General features: G+C 37.8%; 1 protein-coding gene across 1 annotated transcript in view; it reads left to right on the forward strand.

The window, feature by feature from the left end:
- The window catches only part of LOC140146108 (dihydropyrimidine dehydrogenase [NADP(+)]-like), a 28,461-nt gene extending 15,002 nt beyond the window's left edge, over nt 1-13,459 (forward strand). The window contains 11 exon segments of the mRNA XM_072167859.1: nt 115-275; nt 277-285; nt 1,909-2,119; nt 2,264-2,448; nt 4,456-4,671; nt 5,439-5,672; nt 6,637-6,841; nt 7,749-8,011; nt 9,161-9,340; nt 10,308-10,454; nt 11,001-13,459. Of these exon segments, the coding sequence (XP_072023960.1) occupies nt 115-275; nt 277-285; nt 1,909-2,119; nt 2,264-2,448; nt 4,456-4,671; nt 5,439-5,672; nt 6,637-6,841; nt 7,749-8,011; nt 9,161-9,340; nt 10,308-10,454; nt 11,001-11,309 (2,120 nt within the window). The 3' untranslated portion in view covers nt 11,310-13,459.
- Nucleotides 13,460-21,723: the final 8,264 nt, after the last annotated feature.

The raw sequence follows: 21,723 nt of genomic DNA on the forward strand, positions 1-21,723 counted from the left end.
CTAACACTTCCCCCACAAAAACCTGTCCTGTAACCTAAGTCTTCTTGTGGTGGCAGCAGACAGTTATTCTAAAGTCCTGCCTGTTATTCTTTTCTTGCGAAACTGTTATCATAGGTATGTGTGGATGCAAGTCCCAGCTACCACAGCTCCATGGCAATGTGATTGTACTTGGTGCAGGGGACACGGCATTTGACTGTGCAACATCGGCATTGCGCTGCGGTGCTAAACGGGTGTATATTGTGTTCCGTAAAGGGTTCACCACTATACGAGCCGTTACCAGAAGAGGTTAGTAAATATTTCATTGTGTTTGTTGGGGGGTGTGTGTGCTTTGTGGCTGTCAGACTTCTGCTTTCCAATCAGAGGCGTACTGACCGGGGGAGTTGCTCCCTGGCTTGAAATAGGCATGTCCACTAAAAATTGAAGTACTTTTAAATTGATTCAGACCTAACTTATTGGCTGGGAATTGATGAAAGAAACATTTTGGCGTTTAAATAATCTTAATCGGACGTTTCATTCCAGAGATATGGCCTTTTGAGTGTTACGGTTTTATATAGGGCTGCTAGAACATGTTAAAAAGTTAAAGTCCAAAAAGGATTACTAACAGAAAGTGCAATTTTAAGGTACTTTTTCTTAATGTATTTATTAACTAGAGTTATCTGGAACATTATATTTGCTTATAACAACATGAAAATAAGATCATCCTGAAAATTTAATCGATTTTGTTGACATACAACAAAAAATATAAGACCTCAAAACCCATGGTTTGTTTGGTGAAACCAAGCATGATCATAGATGGTCGCCATGGAAAATATCTCCATAGAGGAGATGAACAATAAGTGCATTATTTCAAATGAATAGCGGTAGTCTTAAACATTGTTCAATCTTTTACGGTCAGCACATTTTATCTTCAAAAATTATTATATTTCATCATGGCATAAGTTTGGTAATATTAATCACTACCAATTTTGAGAAATTTGCTCCAACTCAAAGGTTATCTTTAATACATTGAGCAATACACTGTGTGTGCATGGAAGCCATGATGGATAGCATATGAAATGGACATGGTAGTGAGAAGTGCATGATTTGAGATGGGCCATGTAGGCTTAAACATTCTTAAATTTCTTAACATCCTGTACATTTTGTCTTCAAAAATAGTTACATTTTATGACTATGTAAGTTTGCTTGTCTGATTCACTCCAAATTCGGAAATAATTGCATTTGAACACCTGATGCACGGAATGGTGTCACTTCAACCTGTTGTAGTTCTCATCTCATTAAATTTTTCATTAAAAAAAGTTGATCTCTTCATGAAGGAAGGTCCTCTCTATTTACTGACCAATCAGGAAAAAGTTTGGTTAATGTTTTCTGGTGGAATCAGGAATTTCTTGATACACCCTGATATAAGCCTACATTTGGATCAAAACAAGTATGTACGCCATTTAACAGGCCTGGGATTTCTTGTATCGATCAGTTTCTCCATAGACAATACGTGTGTGAGTGCACGCACACAGTAAATGAAAATCGTTCTAGTGGAAACTGTATTGACAGTGGGCATCCCTAATAATAAGTACCATGAAAAAATTATGCCTGAAGAAATTGACGAAAAGTTGTAATGGCCAGAATTGGGTCTATTTTGCCAATTTCGCATTAAAATTTTGTATTGCAATACATGCAAACATGCTTTAAATGGTGAATTGTTTAAGAATGAGAATAAAAGTAATTGTTTCGAGACCTGGCCATGTCTCTATCGCCTGATATAACTCGGAAATAACATTCGTTTTAACAACTCGTTGTTCCACTTAAATCATATCAGGTGATAGAGACCAAGCTGGTTCTCAAAACAATACTTTAATTCTCTAATTGATTGAAATATAAATTTATGTGACTGTTTTATGTTTATATTTGCAGATGGAGCTAGCACGTGAAGAGCGCTGCGAGTTCATGCCGTTCCTCTCCCCTCGTAAAGTGATCCTCAAAGGAGGCAAAGTGTCTGGTTTGGAACTCTGTAGGACGGAGCAAGATGACGAAGGCAAGTGGGTAGAGGATGAAGAGCAGACCGTCAGACTGAAAGCAACTTATATCATATCTGCATTTGGCTCCACACTGGCCGACACACAAGGTAATAACTCGATGGACATTATCAGTCTTATTTTTGGCCTCTAAGAACTCATTTGATTGGTTACGAGGGGCAGTGTTGTATTTACGCATAAAATGAAAATAAACGATATATTTACACATGTACACATTATAATCTCCTCAACAGTCAAAGAAGCCATGGCGCCAATGAAGTTCAATTCATGGGGTCTTCCTGAAGTGAACCACGACACTATGCAGACAAGCGAGAACTGGGTGTTCTGTGGCGGAGACTTGGCAGGCATGGCAAACACTACTGTTGAATCAGTGAATGATGGAAAGACTGCTGCATGGTTCATGCATAAGTACATGCAGGTAAGCAGTTGGGTTGTTCCATTTGAAATATGTATCACCCCTGTGGAAGATTTAAGAAAGGTCTTCTACAGAGGGAGGATGTTTTTCAAATGGAATTGGCTAGGGTAAATTATTTTGAATCTTATAGTCATTTATGTTGATCCAAATTAATGTATTGTGGGAAATTTTTGTGGGGGTTAAATTTTTTGTGGTCGAACAGACAAAATATTTATTACACTTAAAGGGGTCCGTAATCCACCTTTGAACAGTATTTTGTGGGGCCTGATAGCACATCAGACACACCAAATTGCATTCTGAATGTGATGAATGTCCTTGTAACATCAAAGATTTTTTGATATAATAACATGTCTAACAACTTTAACATTTTTCTTGCATCTATTTTTTCTTTATGTGTCACTTCCCCCATTCCCAGTGAAAGACCGTAGAATGAAGACCACATGTCCCATAAATATAATTTTGGTATCAAATGAAAGGTGAAGACCTATACTAAATGATGACATCAAAAACTCAATTTTCAAAATGAGTGACTTATGTCTGGTTTTGTGGGAGCAGGTCACGCGTATTTACGCGTTCAGGCACTTTTCTGACTCCTTCAAATCCATAGTCCCAATGTTCAATGCGTACAAAATCTTGAAAATGTACGCATTCAAATATTGCAAGATTTGAATAGAGAAACACCCAATATTGTGCATTTACTCTTGGCTTTTGGCATTTAGGACCTACTCCCGATATGTAGGGCCTATCAAATTTTGTCAGCATCCATCCATGTCTCTAAAATTGTATAGTGTCCGTTTGAAATCTTGCAAATTGGGTTCGTGTCTTTTTTCTGTTTAAATGATGCACCAAATATGTCTTCAATTGGACTTTAATTTTGCAAAATTTTCCCACGGGGGAACATCCCCTCAGACACCCCCATGCGTAGTGGATAAACAAGTGATTTTCGCTTCTGCTTCGACATTTGTCAATTTAGGCCCTGTGTTTAACACAATTTATATGTCTAATGGGGAAAACGTGACAACGAAAGGCTTTAGGGACCGTCATTTCACAATTTTCGGCTTTTCAACTGTTCAAACTGAAATTTTATACACAGTAATAGTGCCAAAATGGTCCTCCAAATCGCTTCAATAAGGTCTTCATTTTGCAAAATTTTCCAAGTTCTAAGGGGGGAACATCACCCTGCGTAGTTGATAAACAAATTGCCACTTTCACTTCTGCTTTCGACATTTGGCAATTTATGTTTAACACAATTTATAGGCCTACTATAATAGGGAAAACGTTCCGTCCACGAAAGACTCCATGGACTGCTCGGCTTTTTAAACTAAAATTTAACACATTAATAGTGCCAAAATGATCTACCAAATTGCTTAAATTAGGTCTTCATTTTGCAAAAGTTTCTTACTTCTCAGGGGGCATTTTTAAATATTATTAAAAACTGCTCTAGATCCGCCACTGCTCCAAACAGTGGCGTAGATTTCTTTTTGACTGGGGAGGGGGGGGGGGTGAAAAAAATGTCTTGAAATATAGTGAATCCAGCACCTTTTGGAGAAAGAATAAGTTTACGGTACAAAACATTTTGCCATTTTGAAGCTAAACTGTTGAAATATGGTGCAGAAGTGGAATAAATTCGCGCGAAGCGCAAAAAATGCACTTTTGGGGCTAAAATGGCCAAATATGAGGTTAGTTTGGTCAGAAACCCACATACAGGCGTTAACATTGGGGTATGATTGTATGGACCATCCCCCTGGCCAAATATTGGGGAGATTCCCCCCGCTCCGGATCTACGCGTATGGCGCCAAAAACACACATATTATTAAAAATGACTTCAAAAATACCCCTTGGGCAATGTTTTTGACTCCTTCAGAGGAAAAATTCACAATTGAAAGTGTCAAAAAAATGTGAAAATACCCCTTCAGCAAAATGCTTAAAGAAAACCCTGGTCACATATGCAGGTATACACATGAGAAATAACTTTCATTCACACATTTTTTCCACTTTTTTATTTTGCAGTCATTGCACAAAGCCGCTGTCCCAGACACGCCCAAACTCCCCATGTTCTTCACTCCTATTGATTTGGTGGACACCAGTGTAGAGATTTGTGGACTCAAATTCCCAAATCCATGGGGTTTGGCCAGTGCTACTCCGACAACCTCGGCACCCATGATACGCAGAGCTTTTAAGGAAGGGTGGGGATTTGTTGTGACCAAAACATTTGCTTTAGATAAGGTGAGTTTTTTTTGATGATATAATTTTTGGTATGAAATGAATAATTAATTGGTTAAGTGACAGAACTGACCACCATCGATCCTCCCATGTGACAAATGGACTGTAGGTCCCCCTGAACACACCTGCATGCATGGGCACCCCCTTTTTTTGCCCCACGTCCAGGCAAGGGAGGCGGAATAAGGTATTAAAGTGTGAGTAATGCAAATGTTGGGCCAGTATTATTATTAGTCAAGCTGGTAACCTTTTATAATTATTGACCAGAGGAAGAATATTTGTGACATGATATATAATCGAAAGCAGACACTTTTGGGCAGGATCATTCATAAATGGAGAAATAGCGAACAATCTGCCCGGGGGCGATTTTTTACAAAATCTGGGTTTGTTGCAAATTTGTGATGTTATTAATGTTTAAAATATTGTCTGTTATGATAGTTCCGATCAGACCGGAATGTAACTGGCATCTTGTATTTTTTGAGACATTTTTCAAGGTAATTCCGACTCTCAACATTGTCAATAATATTTTTAAAGGCCGATATCTCAATTTCCAATTTTTATAATACCATAACTTACAAACTCAATATCTCCGCTTAGAATGTACGATTTCATTGGGGAAAACAGCATTGTGGGGCAAAATATCTCTATATTTAAGATACGTAAAAACCTCAAAATTGATAACCTGCCCAAAAGTGTCTGATTTTGACATGACACGTCACATTTCAGAGTCCCATTAATTAATGCCATTTTTATCTCAAAACTCTTTCTAATAGGACATAGTGACCAACGTATCTCCACGTATCGTCCGTGGAACAACCTCTGGACATACTTACGGACCGGGACAAGGAGCCTTTCTCAACATTGAGCTCATCAGCGAGAAAACATGTGCATACTGGTGTCAGAGTGTGAAAGAACTCAAGGCTGACTTCCCTGATTTCATTGTTATATCCAGTATCATGTGTGGGTACAGTAAGGATGACTGGACTGTGCTTGCCAAGAGAGCAGAGGTAAGTTCTCAAGGCTGAAATTCGTGTAATTGTTATTTAGCACAATCTTGTATATTGCGCATGTCATGTTAAACATCGAGCGTGTGGATCAGATTCCAAATGAAACCATCTACAATCTGGCCAACACCACTCCACTGGTTGCCAGAGTCAAGATTCATCAACTCAAATTTCTGAAGACCATAAACCTCTGAAAGAATATGCCCTTATATTCCATCACATGGAGAAACCGGGACGGCCGCGCACACTGTACTTACAGTATGTCCAGCACCTCCTGGGAGATACTGAAGGGATGCTGCAGCCAAACAAAATTATTTCACTTGCCCAAGATCGCAATAGTTTGGGAAAGCTTGTAGTGGCCTGCTCCACAGCCGAATGATGATGATGATGATGTTGTATATTGTGCAAACTTCCCCATGAGCTAATTATTTAAAAGCTGTCCAGATGGTGATATTGATGATGACAATGATGACAACAACAACGAGAAGACAAAGATATGGACAATAAGAATGATGTAATGTGATGATGATTAGGAGGATGTTGGTGAAGATGGCAGTGAGTGGTGAAGTGGGTTTTGAGCCAGCAGGTTAACCATAGTTTACTTACTTCTCAATTGACCTTTTCATTAAATCCACATAAGCCTTCGCAAGGACATCTGAGATTTCGTCATTTGACGTCACGCCGACTTGCAATGCGCAGTAACGATATGCGCTAAACGATGTGTGCATCGGCGCAGATCGGCATGACGTCAAATGATGACATCTCAGGTGTACTCGGCTTATGGGATTTACCAAAAAGGTCAATATAGATTTTATAAGACCATCGTAATTTAATAGTTTGTCCAAAAGCCCCTGCGTGCATTTGTAAAATCACCCGCTTTTTGCGCGTTATTCACGCTGGCTTTGAATGAGTTCAATTTTTTTTCTTTATCTAACTGTCTCTTACAACTCATGATAATCTTTTCCAGGAATCAGGTGCAGATGCTCTAGAACTAAACCTTTCCTGCCCACATGGAATGGGTGAGCGTGGTATGGGTCTAGCCTGCGGGCAGAACCCGGAACTAGTACTGAATATCTGCCGCTGGGTGCGTGCAGCCATCAAGATTCCATTCTTTGCGAAACTGACCCCGAATGTTACTGACATTGTGGATATAGCCAGAGCTGCACATCAAGGTAAAGTTAGCTGTGAAGTAGCGATGGGAATATTAAATGCACACATGTACCGTTAAACATTTTGCAGTTGCGGTAGACGTGTACACGCAAGTCATTTTCAACCTTCAATTTTCCATTCTTTAATGTTAAACAACAGTTGAAAGTAACAAAATCTGAAGACGACTTTAATAATTTACACGAAACTTGCTCGAAACATTCATTCTTTAACAATAATATGTCATAATAATGCATAGTTTCTGACATGTTAGGGCTGTTGCCTTTGCAAATTTTACCTTATGTACGGCACCATTGGTACTAGTATAACTTGTTAGAAATTCCTGTTTTGTGAGGTGCACCACACCTATCATATATTCATGAAATCTTGCCGCCACACGGGGCTGGGATTAATGCGTGTTAATATGTTAAACGTATGCATCACTGATGCGTTAAATGTTCGAGAAAATAAACGGAATAACACATCCCTACTGTAAAGTTTGTATCGACTTATATTAGGCACAACAAAAATAAAGATTCATAACACTGTTTATTGGGCTATTCCATTTTAAATTATCTAAAATCCACACTACCCCTGTGGAATATTTTGGAAATATCATCCAAAGGGGGAGTATGTTTTTCAAATGTAATTGGCCAGGGTTAATCATTTTGAAACCCATGCTACCTCTTTATTATGGCTTTTCCTATATCTTCCACAACTGGAGTGAGTATTTCAAATGCAACTTACCCAACTGTCTATTTTATTTGATACACATACTCCCTCTGTTGTAGACTAGCTTAATCTTCCACAGGGGGAGTGTGGATTTTAAATGGAATAGCCCATTGATTGAAAATTGTGGGCAATAATAAAATAAATATGACAAACTTTTAAAATGATTGAAATGATTGATAATATATGCATCGTTGCTACTAGGTGGTGCCGATGGAGTGACAGCGACCAATACCGTATCAGGCCTCATGGGTCTCAAGGGAAAGGGCAACGCCTGGCCTGCCATCGGAAAAGAGAAGAGGACCACCTACGGAGGCGTCTCCGGTAACGCCATCCGGCCCATTGCGCTCAAAGCTGTGTCGGCCATTGCTAGGGCTTTGCCGGGATATCCTATTTTGGCTGCAGGTGGAATTGACTCTGCGGAGGTGGGATTGCAGTTTTTGCATGCTGGAGCTTGTGCTCTGCAGGTAAGGGGACCTAGAATGATACCTTGTGGTATACCAGTTTAAAATAGGGCAAGAATGGAAAAGAGAAGAAGACTGCTTATGGAGGCGTGTCTGGTAACGACATCTGACCCAGCACTCTCAAAGCTGTATCGGCTATTATTGCTGGAATCCTATTTGGCTGATGGTCCAATTGACTCTGCTGACTGAGGTTGGATTGCAGTTCTTGCACCTAGAAATGATACCATTGGGTGTACCTCATTTAAGTATGTCAATATTTTCTACTATTTAAGTATCTTTCTTATCAAATGCAGGGTATATTATTCTTTGGCTACTGTCATATTGGAATTATTTTGAAGTTGGATTGCAGTGTCTGCTTCAAGGCAACCTATAATATGAGTAGTTTTTGAGACTATTCTTTCAATTTTGCGGCGCCTAAGTTGCAAATGAGCAGTTTGCATTGTCTGTAGGTTTACAGTGTCATGTTGATAACATCAGCTTAGAGTATTTTTTCCGCCCATTTAAGGAGATTTGACCCAGCATAGTAACGGATGACGATCGCAAATATGATTAAGATTTGAACGTCGGGAAATGGCAAGTAGGTGAAATGTACTGGGCATGGGGACACCCATCAGTCCGAAACACAGTCAATACGAACCCCCGTCAGTCCGAACCCTAACGCTAACCATAACCCTAACCCTAAATTTTCGGACTGACAGGGGTTCGGATTGACAGTGTTTCGGACTTCCGGGGAGACCACCTGATAGATTATAAACTTGCCATTTAAAGCCATAATGTACGATCTTATATTATGAAATTGGTTAATTTTTTTCAAACCTGATTTTTTTTCATATTTGTAATGTTTACACATGTCCCAACTTGCACCTAAATTGTGCAACGAGCAAAGTTCGACATATTATCATAATTTAAAAATGATGATAATATGTCCTCCCATATAGAACTACGTGTTAAATGGCCAAAATAACCAGTGGGGTTTCTTTAATTTTACCTTGTTATTTCAACCTAAAATGGAACGTCAGTTATTACTAATATTATTTCAACATTTTGAATAAAGAATAACAAAATCAACATTTGACGGAAATCGTACATTAAGGCTTTAATGTGATATTCCATAATTCTGTATACTTGTAATTTTGTTCCTATTCAATCCAGGTTTGCAGTGCTGTTCAGAACCAGGACTTCACTCTTGTTGAAGATTACAACATTGGCTTGAAGGCTCTGCTGTACCTGGACAGTCTCGACGTGACCACCGATTGGGATGGTCAGAGTCCACCAACATTGAGACACCAGAAAGGAAAACCAGTACCAAAGGTTGCTGATATAGTGGGCAAGGTATGTGTATTAAGCTTTATGATCGTATCGGACCATTCCATTTGAAATCCATACACCCCCTATGGAAGACATGACCTTAATCTCCCACACAGGGTGTGGATTTGAAATGGAGTCACCCATTCAGGTAACCCCATTTGAAATTCACACCCCTGTGTGGGAGATTAAGGTCATGTCTTCCGTAGGGGTGTATGGATTTCAACTGGGTTATCTTATTGTACTAAGCATTCAAAAGAAGTGTAGCATTAATATTTTTGGTGACATATTTTGCATTGATCAGAAATCGCTAGCATGCCCAGCCTCAAATTGCTGCCAGTTTTAACTCTAATCAACTTGAAAGTAAAGCAAATTGTGGTCTTTTGACAGAATCATCAGTAGCATTTATACAATCGCTAAATGTTTTGCCAAATCCGTTTTTAATCGTTAGTCCTCGCATATACATGTGCGACGTCAAGCTATGTGCTTAGGATTCAGGTTGAATCTTTCTTAGAGAAGGTGTATGAATTTAAAATGGAGCTGCCTAATGTGTTAATTCCATTTGAAATTCATACTCCCCCTGTGGGAGATATTTTCAAAATCTTCCGCAGGGTGAGTGTGGATTTTAAATGGAATAGCCCAAATGGGGGTAGTCACCCGGGAGGGGGGTGCCGAATTAACCAATTCAGCATCAATTCTGCACCCCTCCAAGTTACAAATTTGCGTGCATTTCAGCAAAAAACTTATTTGAAAGATCAATTTAAGACCGATATTCAACTTCATTATAACCAAAAATTAATGAGTGGTAGGCCCTATTTGTGCAAATTTTCACGTGCTCTGCGCAAAATTGTTTCAAGAGTTTGGGAGGGGCCGCCATTATGTATCCTTAGCCCTGGGCGCCACAACCCCTAGCTACGCCACTGCTAAGCAATTTGATATTCATCAATGTGTGAAACTCATGAAAATGTACTCAATTTCCCTTGTAAATTGCCAGAGTTTGCCATCATTTGGACCATATCTGGAGAAGAGGATCAAATTGAATGCAGAGAACAAGAAACAGTCTGATCTCCTGGCAGAGTCGGAGATGCCTGAGAAGCAAAGACCAGTACCAGCTCCAAAGAAAGCGGCACCCTCTGTCAAGGTATGGTAGTACATAGGCTTAGTGAAAAAACACCCATTTTTTTTAACCAAAAATGCGAGATAGCAACTACAAAATGTGAAGAAAAGCAAGATTTATGCCCCAAAATTGGCCGGGAAAAAACAATGCCCTCTATTTATTGTCTATGGAATACCCAAAACAAAGCTAGCTGACTGGCTGACCAAAAATACACAAATATTTTCCTCATAAATCAGTGTAAAAGGTCAATATACTGAATGGTTTGAGTAGTAAATAAAGATTATTACTTGTGTTGTTGCTTGGATGCGCCAGAAAATGGACTGTTTATGTCAACTCTGATCTAACATTGCCTCTGAATGGCCAATTACATGATATCTTCACTTTAATCACCAATCAGAATGGAGCTTTGCAAATAATCACCCCAATATCTTTGCATGGTGAAATTATTCTAACAATGATGCTGATTGGTCCAATTGATAATAAAAACTTCTTTTTGGCCAATAGGCAGGTAGTTCTCATGGGGATAATCCTTGTACAATCCTAACATCAGCTCCTAACTTACTTGAACAGGAAATGGTTGGACGTGCTCTGAAGAGCATCGGTGCATATGGAGACCTGGACAACACGCAACAAGTGGTGGCGCTGATTGACGAAGAAATGTGTATCAACTGCGGCAAGTGCTACATGACGTGCAACGACAGCGGCTACCAGGCGATTGAATGCGACCCGGAGACTCATCTCCCGCGCATCACCAAAGATTGCACGGGATGTACGCTGTGCGTGAGCGTGTGTCCGATCATCGACTGTATAACGATGGTGAAGAGAGAGACACCGTATAATCCAAATCGCGGTGTGCCGCTAGCTGTAGCCGTGTCATAATGGTGAGGTTTGGGATTTACAGTTATCATATTAGATTTTCATCAAAAGTCTTGCGAGATTTGATAAAGTCTTATTAGTAGATGAGATTGTTTGAGATCTTAATGTATGTAACAGGATCGTAGCATGCCGCAATCCAACGCTCTAAAGCATTAATAATATGCCTACAAGGGAAATTTGCTGAAATGTGACATGATCAAGGGGAATGAAGCACATGTCGACATTGGTCGAAACTGACTTTTGTTTTGCGAAGTTTCGTCAATTTATTAATCGCTGAAAACAATATAAAACAAAAGAATTTGAACACTTTCTTTGCCAATATCTCAAGATCAGTATTAGCGTCATCCGACTCATTTCCCTTGATCGTGTCACAAATATACATGAGAGTTGGTTGTTTTATTGGGCTATTCCAGTTAAAATCTACACTGCCCCTGTAGAAGAGTAGAACATATCTTCCACAGGAGGAGTATGAATTTCAAGTGGAATGAACACATTAAGCAGCTCCATTTAAATTTCATACACCCTCTGAGAAAAACCAATCTGAACCTTCCACAGAGGGAGGGTGCCGGTGAGTTTCAAATGGAGCTGCTAATGTGGTCATTCCATTTAAAATTCCTACTCCCCCGTATGAGATATTTCCAAAATCTCCCACAGGGGTAGTGTGGATTTTAAATGGAATAGCGAATTGCTCTCCTAAATGAGTGAATTGTAATTTTTGGTGCATTATCAATTCTCAATAACTGTTCCAAATTGTTCACATTTTCTCCGATAAAATGATAACAGCTCAGATGCAAAAGCTGAATTGAACATCAGAGCATGATCATTGATAGTGCCTTATGTAATTCACGAATAAAAAGTACTTATATAGGCTATAAGCCAAAGCAGTTGTGTATTTTGAGCATTAAATATGACAGCCCTACTTAAGCCCATTCCCATTAGGGCAATTTATACTTTGGTGTGGTTAAATATTTAACACATTTTTATCTGTACTATTTTATAGATTTAAATTTTAAGCTTCCCACAGTGGAAATATATACCGTATTTCGTCAAATAGTCGACCCCCCCCTCAAATAAACGCCCCACCACTTTTTTCAACCAAGATGTTTCAAAAATGCCGATATTTACATGCTATCTTGTGAAGTAAGCTTACCAAGTTGCCCACATGGTCGATAATAGCGTCAATAATTGGCGAAAATCTGGATCAGAAACCCGAAGTGAACCAGAAGTCAGTGTTTCTAGTTCATAGTTCGTCATTTTAGCGTGAGTTTTAAGTTTACCTAATGATTTTAACGGGAATTATCATTCTAAAACTGACCTTGAATAAACGCCCCCTTTGGAAAAATGTAGGGCGTTTATTTGACGAAATACGGTATTTCATGTTGAAATCATCACCTGCTTCAAAAAGTTGTGTTTTTTGGCTGTACTGTAAAAGTGATCATTTTCATGCGTGTACTTTGTCGCGCTTTGCCGATTTTGAACTACATTGCTAGTTTTTAATTTTGCGATTTTGAGTTTTCTTACATAGACTTATACACTAAAAGAACATATTTGTGTGTTTTTATTTTCGCGCTAGCTGTGTTGCGCGCGAAAGGCACAAAAATTAATGTACCCTGAAAATTTTCACTTTTGAAAGTAATTTACCTGTGGGCTTCATATATTTTATGAAACATGTTTTGAAAGTATATATAAGTATGTTATAACATATATTTTTTCAACTTATATTCAAATCTTTAAACAAAAACATAGTAGAAGAATGTAAGATTTTGGTTGATCCTTCATGTAATTATTTTGTGTAAGCTAATCCTAACCCTAATCCTAACCCTAAACTAACCCTAACCTTAACCCTAACCCTAATTTTGTGTAAAATTACATGAAGGAATAACCAAGATTTTAGATATATTATAACCGAAAATGCCGTTAGTAATAATTTAAAATCTCAAATATGATTAAAGCTATTACTTTGAGGACTAATTATTTTGTGAGAGGATAATCCTCAACTGAAAGGGATAATCCTAAATTTGTGTGCCCTCCAGGGTTAGAAATTTGGTGGGAATCAATTCTGGCAAAAATGATTTGCATGAATTAAAAGTTTCATAAATATTCAAAATCTCCACACTCGCTACTTTGCAAGAACCAGATGATTCCTGCAAAATTCTGTTCAAGAATCAAGAATCAAGAGTGGATCAAGAAAAAAGATTTATCAAGAATCAAGGTTATTGATTAAGAATCAAGATTGACCAAGAATATTAAAGAAACAAGATTGAATCAAGAATCACGATTGAGCAAGAATCAAGTGCGTTAAAAACTTCCCTGCCTACCTACCCTACTTTTTTTTTCAATATTACACCAATAAAATATTTTTAGGCCTAATTGATATAGTATTAGAAGATAGTATTAATCCCATTGGATAGATTAGAAAATACCAAATATGAAAACCAAAAATTACAAGGCGATTTATTGTCCCTGTGCCAAACCCACAGGACTCTTCACAGTAAATCGCCAATGTATAATATGAAGTGCTTGGTTCCAAACCGTGTTAAGTCCACAAACACTTGTTTCTGATTTCCCTGTGCGATATTGCAATGGGTTGTGATGCTATAGGTATAATAATAAGCAAATAGTGGATGGATGGATGCACAGTAACAATACTGTGTGAGGCCTTTGGTTCCCAAATGAGAACAATAGTCTGCTTGTATAGCAGTATTGTTGTGGTAAATAATGGTTTGTTGATGGTACAACTCATTGTTGCTTATGTCAAACGTGTCAAAGTAATTGTGATTGTATCACACAAGTAAATAAGAAACATGTGGTTGTTGACTTAACATGGTTTGGAAGCAAGCTCTTCATTTAATAAAATAGTATTATATGTAGAAATGTATTTTGTAGCAAGCTTTACCATTAGAAAAAAAACCAAATATAAAAAAAAAAAAATTACAGGGTGATTTTTTGTGCCCTGAATTGACCCCACAGCACACGTCACTTAATCACTGATGTATAATATAGTATTTAATAAAAAGAGAAATAGTATTATATGTAGAAATATATTATATTATAGCAACCTTTACCATTATGACTTAAAGGAGGATTTTGTGATCCTAACATCCTCTTTTTATGAAAGGCTTATCCCCCAAAATTTCAGTTGATTCCGATTTTGCGTTTGAGAGTTATGCATGATTATGCTCCATAGACAATGTGTTGTAATTTTGTTCTGGTATACCAGAACGAAATTCAAATTTCATGATATCTTTGCTAAACAAATTAATCTGCAAGAAATTTTTTGTACATAAACATTATGTACCCAGAGGCTTCCAGTGATATAAAAATCTCAACTTTTTTTGAGAAAAGTGGGGGATGATGTTGTGGATCACGAAATGCCCTTTTAATTAAACAATATTAATCATTTCTTGCCGAAATTGATTTTGAGATGAAACGTTTCTGCCTTGCCACAACAAAAAGTCCACAACTAATATACCGTATCTATTTCAAGATAATGAACAAAAACTGAATTCAGCTACCATTGGGCTATTTCATTTAAATCCACACTACCCCTGTAGAAGATTTTAGAAATATCTTCCAAAGGGGGAGTATGAGTTTTAAATGGAATGAACACATTAGCAGCTCCATTTGAACCTCACCCTCCATCTGTGGAAGAGGGTGTATGAAATTCAAATGGAGCTGTATAATGTGCTCATTCCATTTGAAATTCATACTCCCTCTGTGCAGGGTATTTCGAAAATCTTCCAGAGGGGAAGTGTGGATTTTAAATGGAATAGTCATGTTCAAGAGCTGTTCAAACCGCTCCCCTGATATTTTTAAGGAGAGTGGTGGGCGAACTAGTACTGTTGTTCTACATTAATGCTTGATAAAGGACACCTAAAATGCAAAAAGTGTAATTTGAATTGTGTAAAATCTATCAATAGATTTCAAGTATTCTTCACTGATATTTAGTCATAATTTGAAAATAAAATTCTTCGAAACTGTTGGGTGAAGTCATAAAAAAAACAGCTCCCCTGATGCATTTAAGGGGGAGTGATTTAAAGCTCACACCAAAAACATTTAAGAAGAGTTGTAGGAGAGTGACAGCTCTAGCTCTCCTCAAAACAAAATGCCTGCAGCAGTACATGCAGAATTTAGTTTGAAGTGTTGTAAATAGTACTGAACAAATTCCTTACAAAATATGCACAATTTCCAAATAATGCACACAATAGCAAAATATATTCCTATGCCAAATCTGTTGTATAAAAAAAATAACATTGTTTATTTTTGCAATGTTTTTCTATCAGTATTCTGTACTCTTTTTCATTTATTTTTTGTAAATAAGTAGTATTGAATTGGTACTCTTCCCTTTATTATTTTAGTTCGTTATGTAGTGGTACTGTTTTGATCGCTCATTGCAAAAAAAATTGGAACATATCATCGTTGGGCAGGAAAAACATCCTATGTGTCATTGGCCCCCGAATGTGTTTAAAGCAAAACCTCCTAGATATAACCTGTCGGCAGTTTTGTTTTAAACATGTTTAGGGGCCAAAAGCTCATAAGGAGGTTTTCCTGCCCAACGACGTTAATTAGAACATATTGAGAAGTTAAAGAATTTTAAATCTGTGGAATCCTGCTAAATTGATCATGATTAATGAATTGCATGTTGTATATTTTTTTGTGGTTACTTTTCAATTTTTATTTTCACAGTGTATATCTCAGAAAACTGCATGCTTAATTTTTAGTTGATTGCTGTATTTAGTGATTATCAATGGTGATTGTATTTCAGGGAATTTATTTCACTTTTTATTGAAGAAGTGCAAATATTGAGTAATTAGGGAATTTAATTTTGCACTAAATATTTTAGTTTCATAAAGCTGAACAATTTAAAAGTCAAATACATATCAGTAGACTGTACACCAGATAAAAATTTACAATATTGATATATATTTATTTTATGCGAGGATTGGAAATAAACGATGCAATAAAAGATTCAAACCCACGCAGAGTCCCGATTTTTTTGTTCTCTCAATTTATTATATGTCAGTTTGCCAGAGATTCACAAAGTCAGGTACATCGTTATTTCTTGAGCTTGCGTCATTTATTTCCGATCCTCGTTCCTCGCATACATTCTGTTTCATATTGTCTTACGACCTGCTAGGATGAAGCATAAGGCCCCATTCTCCATTATTTGATATATAATTGAATACCTGAGTGGAAGAAGGGTCACGACTCCCAATTTTTTACAAAAATGAGTTGGACCCAACATTTTATTGCCTGCAGACTGTTCTTCCTTGTGTGTGAAAGATGAGCCAAAATCCGCTCTCTAAATAGTCTTCCACATACACTTAATACACTCCATGGAGTTGGGCCCTCCTTCCACAAATATTAGGTTAACAAGGAATTTTGTTCATCCATGAAATCTGCTTTTTACTATTAATGAATAGTTATCAAATTTCTGTAGCTATTTATAACACATCGCTTACGGAACTGGCACTTGCAGTATAATAGTTGAAGAAGGGCCCAACTCCAGCTCGTATTAAGACCTGTACCATTGCCATGGAAACATCATATATAATTTTGAATTTATGTAATATTGTATGTTCATGTATTCAAGGTCCCCTGAAGATGAAAACATTCTGTCTGTAAAACTTTTCCAAATATTAAGTTTTTTCTTAATATCTCTAAAACAGTTTTGATGGAGTTGGGCCCTTCTTCCACTCGGGTATTCAATTGTTTAGACACAGTGAGAGAGTGGGCAGTCATGACTAGATGAGATTATCCGAGTTACGTCCCATCTATGAACTCAGGTAGTGCAGTGGTATTAGGTTTCCATGGGTAAGCAAGTGATTAGGGTTCAATCCCCACCGAGTCCTGATTTTTTTTGTTCGCTCAATTTATTATAATCGTTTTCCCCAGTTCATGAAGTCGGATATCAATTTATCTTTTTTAAAAAGAAATAATGTGTAACAGTAATTTTATTGAATATATACCGCAAAGATTTGCCTAATGGCGCATATGGGCTCCCTTGACATTTTATGCACAAAATAAGAGTGCCCTCTGGTAAAATTTCCATCAGCAAATAAGGGCACAGACCTTTAATTCTTGTTGGGATTTTGAGGGCAGAGATCTCTATATGTATGGGATATTTAGGGATTATTTTCTTATTTGTAGAAAGTATTGATAAATACCTGTGTGTGATTTGTGTAGCCAATAGTATGAATATTACAGTAAGGGCTCATATTGAAATACCCTACCACGCTTTCACACAGAAAGAAGGCAGGATTCCCCTCGCTAAGCGCGCGCCTCAGGAAAGCTCGGTCATAAAGCGGATGGATTATATGCATCAGTGATACACCCTGCCTTTTGAAGTGGTCTGGTGACAAGGATTATAATAAAAGTTTATCAAAGACTGGCAATTTTATTGATTGTTGAACTAATTGAACTAATCGGCTCATCGCACAACCCAGGAAAGCGCGCTCCTAATTTAAGTGGCTAATTGCAGTGTTATAATCACACAGGATTTTAACAAAAGAAGGCTAGCACAGGAAAGCTGCAGGATGGCGCACACCTTCCTGTGTAAGGGAATTTCAATATGAGCCCTAATGTAGATTCAGAAATCACCATATGTGACACGATCAAGGGGAATGAGTCGGATGTCGCTAATATTGATTTTGAGATAATGGCAAAGAAAGTGTTAAAATTCTTTTGTTTTATATTGTTTTAAGCGATTGATAAATTGATGTAACTTCACAAAGAAAAGTCGTATCAACATGGGGTTTTCAGTTTCTGAAAGCTCTAAATGTCCTCTTTAAAAACATGTATAACACTCATTTTCGACCAGGGCCGACATGTACCTCATTCCACTTGATCATGTCACATATTTGCTTTTTCCCCTCAAATTTAGGCCATTTTCAACCAAAGACCTCAAATTCACAAATATTTGGCGAAAATCATGTAAAAAAATTGGAGGATATCGGACTGAGGCCTTTAACTGAGTTTGTTTCTTGTGGAAGCGGAAGTGATTCTTTGGGCTATTCCGTTTGAAATCCACATTCCCCCTGTGGAATATTTAGCTAAAGTCTTCCATAGATGGAGCATGGGTTTCAAATAAAATGGGCAATTTGGGTAACTTCCATTTGGAATACACACTTAGTTGTGGAACATATAGGTAAAAGCCATACCGTATATACAGGGGGGATGGGTTTTAAAATAATTAACCCTAGGCAATTCCATTTTAAAAACATACTCCCTCTTTGGAAGACTTTTCTTAAATCTTTAACAGGGGTATGGCAGATTTCAAATGAAATAGCCCTATATACACTATAAGAATCCTATTGGGGGCGCCTGCACAGGTACACCGTCACCACGGTACTTGGCTGGTACCGTGTAGTACTAGGGGAGTACCACTGCAGTACCACTCCTATGCAGTAGCAGAATTGGTACTGTGTAGGTACACTCTGTATACCAGTCAGGCACCTTGGCAACGGTGTACATGTACCTGTGCAGACGGCCAAAATAGGAATCTTGTTGTGTATTTGGAGAAAATACCAGTACTTTTTCTATTGGGAAGGGTTTAAATGAAGTAGCTATGTATAATAAAAGAGTGGATAGCTATTGGCAGTTGTAGTGAAACAATCATGAAGTGTGCTTATAAATAAACTTGACGATATAACTGTATTTTCTTGTTTGTAAAATTGATATTGGTCTGGGTCGGAGGTCATGGAAGTCAAGCCAATAGCTAGAGACAGGGACAGCTGGATGAGCAGGGTTCCCGCGCGGTCCAAATATTATGGGGTCCAGTTGGACCCCATAATCTGCAAAATTTGAAAAATAGGGAGTCCCAAACAATTTTTTTGGGTCTTGGACGGTTTGGTCTCAAATAATGGGGTCCAGGTTGGACCCCATAATTTTCAAAATTTAAAATATATGGAGTCCCTCATGATTTGACTGTGCTAAAAGTTTTGGAGAATTTGTTTAAAATGCATGTAAAATCAGCAGTTTTGGAGCTAAAATTGATTGATTTTTGCTGAAATGTTTTGAAACAATGTTTACAAAAAAAAAATCAGATTTTGATATTTTATGGTAATTTTAGCCTCCAGAAAAAAACAAGCAAAAAAACCACCTGACCATACTTGAAAGGTCCGTTCGCTCGTAGAACAGTTTTTTTAAATTTTCGTCAACCTAAAGGGGGTAATTACTTCTTGTGATGTTTTCTACTTTTGCCTTGAATGCCTTAAATAAATGGTACTACATGTATGTAATATTTTGAACTACAATATAGGCAACTGGACTTACGTTTTTGAGTGGGAAATTTTCACGTTCTATCCTGAACGCATCATCAGCCCGACTGATCTTCTGGCGGTAAAAGTTCATTGACCTGTGAAACGGATGTTGTTGTATCACAGGTCACCTTCGAGTTCAACCTGAGAGGTATCTTCCTGATAGCTGAACTGTAGGCCCCGGCCAAGTTGTGACGTAGGCCGCCTCCCCTATATTCAGTGAAGGTTCCTCCCGTTTCACTTAAATTTCCCACTCAAAAACGTAAGTTCAGTTGCCTAGATTGTAGTTCAAAATATTATATTATTTACTACCTGGATGAATGATAGGCCTAATCTTCACAAACGTACTACATGTATGCAAAAGTTGGTATAAAATTGAAAAAAATTGTTTTATTCATCATTATTACTCTTTCAACCATGACCAGGATGTTACTAAGATTCATCTATTATATCTACCCTTATCCAACCAAAGGTCATCATTGGGTCAAATCCAACCAAAGGTCATCATTGGGTTAAAGGTCAACATTGGGTCAAATCCAACCAAAGGTCATCATTGGGTCAATATTCCCTCAGGTTTGCCAAACCTACTGTATTTTCTACCAAATAGGCAATTTTCTGATTTTTATCATAATTTTTGACTATTTTCTGTCCCATATAGAATGCAATAACTATGAGTAGTCCAGGACTCAATTCGGGTTGAAACAATTTTCAGTAGTTCTTGGGCCAATGGGCTATTTAAGCCCAGGGGGGGGGCACTCAAATATGACAGTGTACGCATGCGTGACCAAATTTTTTCAAACACCCCTAAATGAGTTTTACCCTACCAGCAAATTTAGCCCCTTAATAAGGTAATTTAGTGTAGAATTTACCCCTAATGAGTTTTTGGCTGGTGAAAAATGCAACAAATGTACCCTTTTGGACTCATTTATCAAAAATTTGAAAAGGTACCCTAAACAAGTTGTCCAGTTTCAGAAAACTACCCTTATTCTTGAAAATCACTGTTTTTTAGACCCTAAACGCGTAACTTGCCTTGCCTAAAAAAACACCCCCTTTTACTTGTTTTTTTGGTCACGCATGCATACAGACCATTTATGTGAGTGATCCCCCGGGTATTTAAGTTGATATCCATACACCCCCTGCGGAAGACATGACCTTAATCTTCCACACAAGAGTGACTTTCAAATGGGGTTACCCGTATGGGTGATTGCATTTGAAATCTACACCCCCTGTGTGGGAGATTAAGGCGATATCATCCATAAGAGGTGTATGGATTTCAACTCAAATACCCCAATAGCAGTGAATGGTTAAGAGAAAAAATTGGTACCTTTTGGGTAATTTGTCCCATAATTCAGACTAAAATCTAAAATGTTTGGCAAACCCGAGTTAATTTTCCACCAGTTCATCCTTCTCTGGTTTATATTTGAAGGTTTCCTGATGTAGAAGATGTGGCATTGGGCTATTCTAATTGAAATTCCTACACCCTCTATGGAAGACGTGACCTTCAACTGTGAGTTTCACATGGGGTTACCTGAATGGGTGACTCCATTTGAAATTTACATCCCATGCATGGGAGCTTAAGGTCATGTCTTCCACAGGTGGTGTATGGATTGCAACTGGAATAGCCCATTTGGTAGAATACTGTATTCTCTGTAATTAACGCTACCCATAAATAACCCCCCCCCTACAATATTGTTTTTAAGAAAATGGAGAAATTTCCTAAGTAAGCTTTTTGTGCATTTGCTGCCAAGGACATTATCACAAAATTGCACGGATAATACCTATTGTTACTTCAACGTCCATCCGCTTTGTTGGCAATTAATTAAATTATTTTTCATTGAAAATTTGCCTTTAATAAACGCTCCGTTTTGGAAAATGAAACGCCCACAGTGGCATGCAGGGTCTCAGGTGGCAGGCACAGTGGCCTGCAGAGCGTCAATTGGAGAGAATGTGGATTCAAGAGTTGTAGCTAGTTCAACTAAAATGCCAAATTCCTTTATAAAAATGTTGGTACTTCTGAGCGTCCAGCGCGTATTATTTTGAGCGAAGTCAGATGGCATAAGCTTGATATGCATGTACTATGAGAGAACTACGCCTACAAGGAATTTGGCATTTTGTTATAGTATGTCTTCTTCTCAAACTTATTTCAATTTTACTTCTTT

The sequence above is a fragment of the Amphiura filiformis genome, chromosome 2, assembly GCF_039555335.1.
Source record: "Amphiura filiformis chromosome 2, Afil_fr2py, whole genome shotgun sequence".
Taxonomy (NCBI): domain Eukaryota; kingdom Metazoa; phylum Echinodermata; class Ophiuroidea; order Amphilepidida; family Amphiuridae; genus Amphiura; species Amphiura filiformis.